The sequence below is a fragment of the Argiope bruennichi genome, chromosome 10, assembly GCF_947563725.1.
Source record: "Argiope bruennichi chromosome 10, qqArgBrue1.1, whole genome shotgun sequence".
Taxonomy (NCBI): domain Eukaryota; kingdom Metazoa; phylum Arthropoda; class Arachnida; order Araneae; family Araneidae; genus Argiope; species Argiope bruennichi.
In genome coordinates, this window is record NC_079160.1 from 74082598 (window position 1) to 74095127 (window position 12530).

The window sequence follows — 12530 nt, forward strand, 5'->3', positions numbered from 1 at the left end:
AGCATTATATTTTTTCGCTTATAATCTAAAGACAAAATGTAACCAGAAACTTTAGACTTTCCTTACAGATAGTAATTTAAGGTAACAGGTATTAGTATTTCTTTTTTTTTTTCTAAAAATTACCACATCATACTAAAGCATTCCACCTCCTCGCTTATAATATAAAAATAAAGTGTATCTAGAAGTTATGGACTTTCCTTATAGGTAGTAATTTAAGATAACATATAGCAGTACAGGTAGTTCTTTACAAGTAAAAATTCCCACCTCATTTTAAAGCATTATATTTTTTCGCTTATAATCTAAAGACAAAATGTAACTAGAAACTTTAGACTTTCCTTACAGATAGTAATTTAAGGTATTAGTATTTCTTTTTTTTTTCTAAAAATTACCACATCATACTAAAGCATTCCACCTCCTCGCTTATAATATAAAAATAAAGTGTATCTAGAAGTTATGGACTTTCCTTATAGGTAGTAATTTAAGATAACATATAGCAGTACAGGTAGTTCTTTACAAGTAAAAATTCCCACCTCGTTTTAAAGCATTGTATTTTTTCGCTTATAATTAATGTAACAAAACTAGATGTAACAAAACAATGTAACAAACCTAAAGACAAAATGTAACTAGAAGCTTTAGACTTTCCGTACAGGTAGTAATTTAAGGTAACAGGTATTAGTATTTCTTTTCTTCTAAAAATTACCATATCATACAAAATCATTCCACCTCCTCGCTTATAATATAAAAATAAAGTGTATCTAGATGTTCTAGACATTCTTTACAGGTAGTAATTTAAGGAAACAGGTAGCAATATAGGTAATTCTTTACAGGCAAAAATACCCACCTCATATGAAAGCATTCTACCTCTTAGATTATATTATAAAAATAAAATCTATCTAGAAGTTCTAGATATTCTTTACAGATTGTTTTACTTAAGTCATTACTAAAAAATGTGTATCTCTGTTTACTACATTTATATTGAAAAAAATCCTACTCAAAATAACTTTTAAATGATGTTTGCATGTAGAGAAGATACTGATAATATTCCGGTATTTCAGAGGACTAAATGCTAAAAAATATTTTCATATAAAAAATTTAAAGTAACAAAATTTTGTATAGTAATAAAATTATTATGTATATCTTTCGGCAATCTGCAGTACAGATTTTTTGACCTAGTACTATCAAATTTGGCAGAAATGAACTTTAGAGGATGGAAATGCCTATCTCAGTGTGGAATTTTTTTCCGAATTTTAATTGATTAAACAGTAAGCAAGATATTGAAACTTTTTCTTTTTAAATTCCACAAATTTTACTGCACAAAAAAGATTCTTATACCTTTTAAAAGTTTTAAAATTATTTTTAATGATACCATTTAGTTTGTAACGCAATTATTTTGCTGATATTTTAAAATTAAAAAAACTGCAAACTTTTCAGTAATACATTTCATTGCTGGAACGAAACTCATACCGTTTTCTTTGTCTTTTCAAATATATGATATACTCGGGATTTTCTTTAGTTGCTGAAAGTTAAAGTAGAAAGACTCTGGTTTTTGTCAGCAAAGTTTAGAATTGAATGCGATGCTAAAATATTGCGAAAGCCTAAGCCAATCAGAAGATGTATTACCCAGACAGTTATGTAATCATTAATACTATGATGTCATGGGACGCGGCGCTATCAGAAAGAATCAAATACAAGATAAGCAGAACAGATGTACAATCTATAATAGTAGGACTTTAATGCCTATCACAATCTAATTCATAAAAATATTTTGTTGAGAAAATCATGAACATCATCATGATTCAATGTTATAATTAAAATTAATCACAACCAATATTCTAAGCGAACCAACTGGTCAGCAAAGGCTGCTATATAAAATCAAATAATGTTAAAAATTGAAAGACAAAAGAAAGACTTCATCTCCTGGACTACATAGCAGAGAGGTTTCATATTCTTTTTTTATCTTTCAATTTAAAAAAATGCTTTATATTCTATTACTTATACCAATACAGTTATTCCAAATACTTTAATTCTCTGAATTAAGTGGGAAAAAAAGTGTAGGTTTTTTCAATATTTAAAAATAAATACCATTTTGAAAATAAAATTCTAAAGAAAAAAACTGATCAAGAAAAGAAAAGACGATTGCGAATTTTTATTATTTTTCAAATGATGTTGCTTCGCTTCATAAAAGAATACACTGGCCAAAATATTAACCGACGAAAAATATTGACAAGCTTTTGAAACGGAGCCAAGATTTAAGAATTATGGTTATTTCTTTTTAAAAGTGGCTATAAAAATATTTATGGGAACTTATTTCTTTCAAATTGAGGTAATATTCGTTCTCATGAAATAGCGTCGACTTTTTCTCTATCATGTAATTAGAGTTTTTAAAGTTAAGGTGGAGCATTTTGTTAAAAGCCACCAATTAGAAAGAATGTCATTTAAAGAATCACTTATTACTTTTGTAGCATTTATGGATGGAATTGTATATATGTTACTTTAGCATTGTTTTTTCTTTGTTGTGTTTTTTAAAATCAGTATTAAAATGCTTTAAAAAGTAGCAGTATTATCTGCATTGCTTATGTTAAAATATGTTGAATAATTATATTTCAATTCTCTCGCGGGATGGAAGTGGACATTATGAAATCTCAGCGTGGATGAAAAACTACCGAATAAGCAAGTGGATTCTCTCTTTTCCTGACAGCATAGTAATCTTTTGGTTGTCGAGTAACCTCTATTCCCATGAAAAGACATATTTCCTATGAAGAGATTGAATCATGGCATTGATAGCTCTTAGAATTCCATCTTCAAATCCCATATTATTGTAGAAATGATTTTCATTCACTTTGTCCGGATATCGAGCCAAGGTGAAGCATGATTCTTTACTAGTAATGATACTTTAACCCTTTCATTACTGAACCAGGCATACCGTTCATGCAAATTATTCTGTATTGGTGGATCAATTCCTATTTCAAAGGAGAAACAGAAAACGTAAAATAAATTATCACTAAGGATGCCCTCGATTTATATCCTGCACCCATCGTTTGAAGCAGAAACTGGCAAGTCAGTATACAATTTGCATGGTTGGTTGGGCTGAGTGAGTAATAAAAAAGTTATACTTAAAATAATTTAAGTTTTAAACTTATTTCATCTCTTTAAATTGAATTCTTACATTATTTTATTAAATTTCAACTTTTTTTATTGTTAACACAGTATAAGAAGTTATTAATTTTGATAAAACAAATAAGAAATATATTGTTATGAATTTATTACTTCCCTGCCTCGTCAAATTCATCGCTGGATAAGGAAATTTGCGTAAATTCTTTATAGTCTCTAAGCGGATGTCAGGTCAATGACTTCCTTCTTCGGCGATGCCTTTAGAGAAAAGACTGAGAATTCTTTCTCGTATGCGAAGTATAAAAAAAGCACAGTAATTGTCATAAAATTCGAACTCGAGAATTTGATGAAAATCCTCGTTTTAACCTTCTCTGAGCTCGAAAAACACATTTTTGGAAAATGTCCGTCGATCTGTCTATGGCAAAAATTATTTTAAAAAAAATGCTTAAAGCCAGAAGGATGAAATTTGGTATAAAGGTTTAATACACAATTTGAACATTTCTATAAAATTTTGAGCAAACTCCTTTCTGAGGAAGTCTGTCTGTCCGGCTTTTTGAACTACAAAAAGAAGAGATCTAGAAAGGTTTAACATATTTATTTTAGACTCTTACTAAATTTTGAGGGAAGCCTGTACTTTCGGAAATAAGTGAAATCGGCAACTCAAAAACTCAATGACTTAAATATATCAAATTTGGTACTTGGTTTTCAGATTTTAAGTGTAATATAATGACAAATTTTTATTTTAATCGGAAGGGAAGAACACTTCTGAGGCCCAATATCGATTTTTGGATACTTTTGATAGCATGCCAGAGATTAATTGCCAAATAGAACACTATAAATTCAGTAAGGTACTAAATTTAAGCCACAGGAAAATATTTCCTAAGTATTGTATGCAAATGTCATGCAAGCTGTTCATTGGGGCAACAACTTTATTAGAGAATATGCAAGAAAGCTTTGGGTAAACAACTCCCGCTGGTTTTTCTATATAACTGAACATATAATGCACTCTATAGAGTTAGTCTACAAAAAGGTTATGGAGCAAAATATGGTTCCTTTCTTCTATTAAAAGCACTCTTTTCTAAAGGTCCAGTCATCTAAGGTGTAACCACAAAGTGAATGTTGGCGTGCCAAGAGTGATTGGATAAAACGAATTTCAAGTCTTTATTGAGAATATCACTGAATGGTGGGATTGTTACAGCTTTGCTGCACGAGATTTCTAGATTAAAACTAGTGGAAAGATTGGCTCCATTGTCAAATTCTGAGTTATTAGGTGCTTATTACGAAAGGGTTGTAATAAGAGATTATTTAAATTTCGAGTGAAATAACTGGCTTGGAATCAAAATTATTTTGTATTATAACATTTTTTATAAAATGGCAAAGGAATCTTCTGGAAATAGAAAGCATGAATACAGAATGCAATGAATACAGAATTTGTTGATAAATACGCAAAATACAAGGAAAGTACATCCTATAAAAATGCAACGAAAATGAGGTACTACATTATAATAATCTTCGCATGTAATCGAATAAAACGAATTTTATGCCTTTACTAAAAATGTCACAGAATGTTATGATTATTACAGTTTTTGCTGCACGAGTTTCCTTGATTGAAAATAGTGAAAACATTGAGTAGCTAGTAGCTTATTGTGAAACATTTGTAATTTGAGATTATTTAGCTTTCGTTACAAAAATAGCATAGAGTCGAGAAGAATAATTCGATACAATATTCTTTTGTAATTAATTATTTTCTTAACAAAAAAGGTAAAAAGGAACTTTATGGAAATAGTAAGAACATGCATTGAATATAGAATGTTTTGATAAAAATATCGAATTCAAGGAAAGAAAATCTCATGAAATGTTTCGAAAATGAGATATAACATGTAACAATAATCCACAATTGTTCCAAGGGTCACGGTGGCCTGATGGTAAGTTCTCGTCTTCGGAAGCGGAGGGTTTGAGGTTAGAGACTTTACCGACGAACCGGCGTGTAAGTGAGTCAACAGCACGCCAAATATTCGGGCCCAAACGTCCGCCCACTGGTATAGTGTGGAAGTTTGGAGAGTGGATTGCCAGCTCATGTGTCATTCTCGTCATCTGACCGCGATTCAAAATCACGAGGTCCGCACCATAATAGCCCTAGTGTCGCTTTAAAATCGGGACATTAATAAAACTAAACTTAACCGAAGCTGTTCTATTATTAGTATGAGGAACTGATAATCAGTTTGAAGTAATGAGAAATATCATTATAATAAGCTCCAACAAAGATTGCAAAAAATTACCATTGTTATTTGCTAAGGGTAATTCACGTTGGAACCATTTTATTATTCGCATAGGAATCATTTTATACTCTATGAGTATATAATGTCTCCTCTATTCGCTCGTACTATTTCGTTATTATCCCTTGAAATTGAATAAGTGGAATCAGCTTTTATTCATTCAATTTGCTTAACTCATTCTTTTTTTTAATATTATTTTTACCTTTGTCTTAATTTTTTTAATTTCCGTTTTTCTCATTTTTCCAAGGGTTTCATAGTACAAGAAAGCGGTTATATTTCATACCATTTACGGCATATTTAAACTGACTTCAGAAATAGTTTTCTTCTTATAATAGAGACGATTTCTTTTATTGATATTTACTTTCACAATTTCATTGTGAAATATAAGGAATCAGCTGTTAAATATATTACTTATTCTTAAGGCAGTTAAAATAGGGTATAAAGGATAAAATAGAAAAGGTAGAAAAAAATTAAAAAAAAAAAAGAGTGAGGAATGGAGATGAAATGAATAAAGGCAGATGCCACTTATTTAATTTCTAGGCTTAATAATAAAAACGTTTGAGCAAGTAAAGGAGTCCTTTTATACTCATACGATATAAAATGACTTCTATACGAATTATAAAATGGCTCCTATGTAAGTTTAATGAGTCCTACGAATGTTTAATGATCCATACAATTTCAAATTTCATATCTACCGCACAAATGCAATTATTGCACGTGACAGCCAGAAGAAATCTTTTACTGTGCGAAATATCAATTGCGTCAAATTTTTGTGATATCATGAACTTACTTTGAGCATTAAAGACTAAATTATGCTTTTAAAAATGCATCAGATTTTTGATTTCTATAACATATTTAATATCCATTTGTCTTACTTAGAAATTACTTATTTAACATTACTTAAGTAAGTTGTTGGATAATTTTTAACTTTTTGACAAATTATGAATAAATACGTATACCAGTGTGTTGCTTAGCAGTATTAGAGTCAATTTTTAATGACCAGAATACATCAGCTGTTAATGAAATGTTACCAAATTCCCTTCAAATTCCGGTTGATGAAATGTTGTCTAATTCTGTTCAAATTTTGACTGATGAAAGGTTCCCTGGTTCCCTTCAAATTCCCGTTGATGAAAAGTTTCCAGGTTCCCTTCAAATTCCCGTTGATGAAAAGTTACCAAATTCTCTTTAAATTTCGACTGATGAAAAGTTTCCAGGTTCCCTTCAAATTCCCGTTGATGAAAAGTTACCAAATTCTCTTTAAATTTCGACTGATGAAAAGTTTCCAGGTTCCCTTCAAATTCCGGTTGATGAAAAGTTTCCAAATTCTCTTCAAATTTCGACTAATAAAAAGTTACCTAATTCCTTTCAAATTCCGGTTGATAAAAATTTTAAAAATTCTCTTCAAATTTCGACTGATGAAAAGTTCCTAGGTTTCCTTCAAATTCCCGTTGATGAAAAGTTACCAAATTCTCTTCAAATTTCGACTGATGAAAATTTCCCAGGTTCCCTTCAAATTCCGATTGAAGAAAAGTTACCAAATTCTCTTCAAATTTCGACTGACGAAAAGTTTTCGGATTCCATTCAAATTTTGGTTGATGAAAAGTTACCAAATTCTCTTCAAATTTCGACTGACGAATTTTTTCAGATTCCATTCAAATTTTGGTTGATGAAAAGTTACCAAATTCTCTTCAAATTTCGATTGATGAAAAAATCCCAGATTCTTTTCAAATTTCGGTTGGTTGAAAGTTACCAAATTCTTTTCAAATTTCTACTGATGAAAAGTTCCCAGATTCCCTTCAAATTCCGATTGAAGAAAAGTTAACAAATTCTCTTCAAATTTCGACTGACGAAAAGTTTTCAGATTCCATTCAAATTTTGGTTGATGAAAAGTTACCAAATTCTCTTCAAATTTCGATTGATGAAAGGTTTTCAGATTCCATTCAAATTTTGATTGATGAAAAGTTACCAAATTCTCTTCAAATTTCGAATGATGAAAAAATCCCAGATTCTTTTCAAATTTCGGTTGATTGAAAGTTACCAAATTCTTTTCAAATTTCTACTGATGAAAAGTTCCCAGATTCCCTTCAAATTCCGATTGAAGAAAAGTTAACAAATTCTCATCAAATTTCGACTGACGAAAAGTTTTCAGATTCCATTCAAATTTTGATTGATGAAAAGTTACCAAATTCTCTTCAAATTTCGACTGACGAAATTTTTCAGATTCCATTCAAATTTTGGTTGATGAAAAGTTACCAAATTCTCTTCAAATTTCGAATGATGAAAAAATCCCAGATTCTTTTCAAATTTCGGTTGATTGAAAGTTACCAAATTCTTTTCAAATTTCTACTGATGAAAAGTTCCCAGATTCCCTTCAAATTCCGATTGAAGAAAAGTTACCAAATTCTCTTCAAATTTCGACTGATGAAAGGTTCCCAGATTCCCTTCAAATTTCGGTTGATGAAAAGTAACCAAATTCTCTTCAAATTTCGACTGACGAAAAGTTTTCAGATTCCATTCAAATTTCGGTTGATGAAAAGTTACCAAATTCTCTTCAAATTTCGATTGATGAAAAAATCCCAGATTCTTTTCAAATTTCGATTGATTGAAAGTTACCAAATTCTTTTCAAATTTCTACTGATGAAATGTTCCCAGATTCCCTTCAATGTTCCTGTTTTTGATGACTCAAGATTATTTAGTGGAAAAAAGGTTTTCGTATAGCATATATAAGTGTTTCGTGTTATAATATTCAAACAATGTATTATATTTGATTTTTTAACTCATTAAAATACAATAAGATGTAAATATAAGACCAAAAAATAAGGTAATTATAAGGCCAAAGATAAACACATTCATTCTAAATAATTCAAATGCATCTTTAAATAACATATGCAATGATGTTTGTCACTTGATTATGATATCATTACTAATGGGAATCTTTGTTATGCAAGTTTGATTATACCAATAAAACGTTTAGAAATATCTCATAAGTTGCAACCATTAGTGCGCATAGTATAATTAAATATGCCGAAATCTGTCCAATAATTTCTGATCTTGCACAATATTTACAAAATCCTTTTCTTCCATTTAACAATAATTTTCTTACCTTTGCGGAGTTCTGGCGCAGTTCCAGTGTGAATTGGAGGCTGTCATCGGGTAGGATTTGGTGGATGCGGCGTCCCACTGGCTGCTGCTGGATGGGAAGAGGTCAAGCCCTGGAACGGAGGTGAGGGAGTGGGAGCGGAATGAGTCGCCCCAGTTGATCACCCCTTTGGGAGTGAGGCTGAAATTCCGCAGACGATGCACATCCTCTTCGTTTGTTCCCACCACAGAAGAGTGCCTGAAGGAAGAGTCAGTTAGAAATGCTGTATTTCATTAAGCAAATAAAATTTTTACATTAAAACTAAGTATGTGAATTATTCTAATTCATATGTACAAGCGGCCTTTGGCGACCAGCTTGTTCCTCCAGATTTTTCATTTTTTTAGTCTTTTAAATGAATAATATGGAAGGTATATTTATTAAATATCACTTTGGTTTTTGATATAATTGAAAGACATAGCTTTCATTGAATCAGTCTACTATAAATTTCTGTCTGGGCAAATTAAAAACTGTATATGCAACGAAATGAAAATGGAAGCAAAAATCCTACTTCGTAGTTAGAGTTAAAAGAAAATATTTTTTTTAAATATTCACTTTAACATTGGCAAAAGTATGCGATTGTGTGTTTTCATGGATGAATTTGAATTTCATTATGACATTAAAAGCAGACTGTTTAGAAAATTTTAATTAAACTAAGAGGCATGGTCTTCCTAAACTTTCTCGCATTCTCTCGAATAAAGTTGTTATACAAAAAATACTTTATATGGCATTGGCATACAATAGTTACGAAATATTAACCTTTGGCGTGAATTTAACATTTTTATTGAATCTATTATATCATCCTTGGCGAGTTATTTGGTAATTAAACCTTGGCATGCGGTTAATAACATCCGAAAATTGAATCTATATTTTAAATGTGTTTTTACCAATTGATTGAAACAAAAAAATATATAAAAGCTATAGTTGTAGTTACGAAATCCCATCCCAACTTCATATATTTAACTCACTGCATTTTTTAATTATCGCGCTTGTAGGTTTCAGAAAGTACAAACCGACAGATAGTCAACCACACAACGGATTTGGCTCAATTTGAAAAGTGTCTAGAATATAAATGTTAATTCCCTGCATCTAATTCTCTTCATTTTGTAGTTATCGTGTTAATCTATATTCGAAGAGCCGGACAGACAAATTTCCTCTGAACAGGTTTTACTCAAAATTTGATAGAAATCTACAAATTTGGCATAAGAATTGTATACCAAATTTCACTCATCTAGTTCAAAGAGTTGTTGAGTTATCTTCGTGACAGAGACAAGGACATTTTTCAAAAATGTGTTTTTCGAACTCAGAGAAGCCTAAAAAGTGGAGATTCATCAAAATTTCGAGTTCGAATTTTTTGACGGTTACTGTACTTTCTCTACACTACTTATACAATAAAGTAAAAACTGTACAGAGATGAAATTGATATCATTAAAAAGGTAATTTTATAGATGATACAGAAATCATGCTTGGGAGATAATAATTTGGCTAAATCCTAGGGATGGTTACCGCCAAATTTTAGCACCAAACTTTAAAGATAAAGTCGCCAGTGTCTCTTGAAAATAGTCATAATATTGAAAAATAAAATTCTGAAGATTACAGCTTCCGCGGGGCTTGGCAAGAAAATTTTGGCGGAAAATCGCCAAATGTTACCCGTCTCTAGAACTGTACCAATAATTTTGCAAGACGTGAATATGAATTTCCACTGGAAAACCATATCAATCATTCATCTGCTGACAGTTAAGGCTATTTTAAAGCTCGATTAAACTTTGTTTAGCGCCTATTTCTATAATTTTGATTTCCTCTACATTTTTTCCTCTGACTGAATAAAGCTTTCGGTCTTAAAGCGAGTCATTGAAACAATTAAGAAAATATTTTATAGCTCTATTAATTAGCTAAGCGAAGCATGATTTAAATGCAGTTGTAAAAATGTTCATTAGAGAGTTTGTCAGGATAATCTCTTGTGACTGTTTATTTATATATTTAAATATTGCCATTCAATAGTAAATAATAAGAGTGATTTCTGGCCGCGTACGTTAGCTTTTTATGTATATAGAAGTTTTAGATAAAATCAATTGTTGTTGTTATTATTGTCGTGTCTATGCATACAGTTCTAGTGCAAAAGATTAGAGTCCTCCAAAAGTCTTGGTGACAAGATCTGCAAGTTCTGGAGCCCGATGGCTATGGAGGATTTCGATTGGGGGTGCTCCAAGTTGAAAGAGGGAACCGATAATGGCCTGGCAGTCAAAAACATGATCTGGAGTTAGTTGCGAATGGGGACAATAATTGCAGATGGGATAGGATTTTATATTTGTTCGTGAGATCTTCATGTCTTTGAAATGTCCAGTACGTAGCCTAGCTAATGTAGAGGAAAGGTTTCTTGGGCAGTTTAGATCGGGGATTGTTGCCTTGCTAAGATGCTGGTTGTAGATCCTTCACTTGGCGGCAGCATTCGCATCTGCACAGATGACCACTCGAGGTTGGTCTTCGTCGCTTGCTTCTTTTGCAAGGGCATCTGTACATTCGTTCCCCTCAATTCCAACATGAGCTGGGATCCACTGGAGAGTGCAAAGTATATTTAGTAAATGGAGAAGGGTATTAATTTCTTGCGCTATTGTTGTTTTACCGTTATGTATGGCTTCGAGCGCTGATTTTGAGTCTGAGAAAATCACAATACCTTTTATTGAGTCGTTTAGAGAATGAGAGTGAAAATGGGTAAGAGCCTCTTATAAAATCAATTATTCATTATATTTCGCCCTAAGACTAGTGATTCACTAGAAACATTATAAGATTTCCAATTAAATCTCTCATGCATAATTTAATGTTGATGACTTCCCAACCCCGGTAAAGTACTTTTAGCATCAAATGATGCCAGACATCAAAACCGAAATATTCTAATAGCCTTACATGAATTCTCTTCATAGTATATGTTATCTATTTTAATGACATCAAATCCACAATATCACAGTGCTATTAAAAATGTAGTATTCAGATTAATCTATCTTCCAACATTCACAACATTATGCCTTTACATTTTTATTTCTCCTGTAAACAACACAGACATTAAATAGAATTTCTCTTTCTTAGCTAACCACAAGGGAAGAAAATCAAGCTTTTAAGTATTTGAATAAATAATGAAAATCGTTTGAACTTGTTCTAAATTCTTTAGTTAAAGAGTTTCAAGTAGATACATTTTTCGAGTAAATAGATACATTCTTTAGTTTAGAGTAAATACGTTTTAAAATTATGAAAATACACCAATCAACTTTTATTCATTTAAATCTTTCTTGATATGCTAACTTTAAAACACATTTTAAGAAATTACAGCTTCAAAATTATCATATTGCTTCATATTAAACTAAACGCTTTAGTCTTTACAATCTGTGCTAAATTTAAACCAATCAACTTTAATTCATTTAAAGTCATTCCTGATAGGCTACATTTAAAACATATTTTAAGAAATTAAAACATCAAAATTATCATATTGTTTCATATTAAGCAAAATCCTTTAGTCTTTACCATCTTTTGACTTTACCCTTAACCTTCGTTCCTTAAAAAAATATAATGAGAAAATACTTTTGAAACAGTTTTATAATTCTCAACCAGAAATACGGTTATTTATGACGGTTAAGACACAAATTCATACTTTTATATTTCAATCATATATATTTAATACTAAAACTTTTTAAAATAAACTGTTAACGATGCAGTGTCGCCATCATTTTAATGGGCTTATATTAGGAAAATTGCATTAAAACTCGAAACTTCGACACATCTTGTTAAGTAGAATCAAGACAAATTACTTCCTAGCAAACAAAAGGAATTTTATATTTTATAATCGATGTATTTCATTATAAAAATCAATTCGGAAATCCTATTTTAATCCTCTAATAATGCGATAATTTCATCTGAAAGTAATGAGTTTTTAAGTGGATTTACTGTTCTTTAAGAGGAACTCATGTAACTTTGTTATCTGAAGAATTTTTAAGATAGAATTTTCAAGAAGGTTA

The 12530-nt window shown here is 30.8% G+C and overlaps 1 protein-coding gene across 1 annotated transcript in view; it reads right to left on the reverse strand.

Annotated features, from left to right (window-relative positions):
- LOC129989337 (uncharacterized) overlaps positions 1-12530 on the reverse strand; it is a 118145-nt gene that overhangs the window by 46303 nt on the left and 59312 nt on the right. The window contains exon 3 of the mRNA XM_056097815.1: positions 8491-8724. Coding sequence (XP_055953790.1) covers positions 8491-8724 — 234 coding nt within the window. The remainder of the gene's footprint in view (positions 1-8490; positions 8725-12530) is intronic.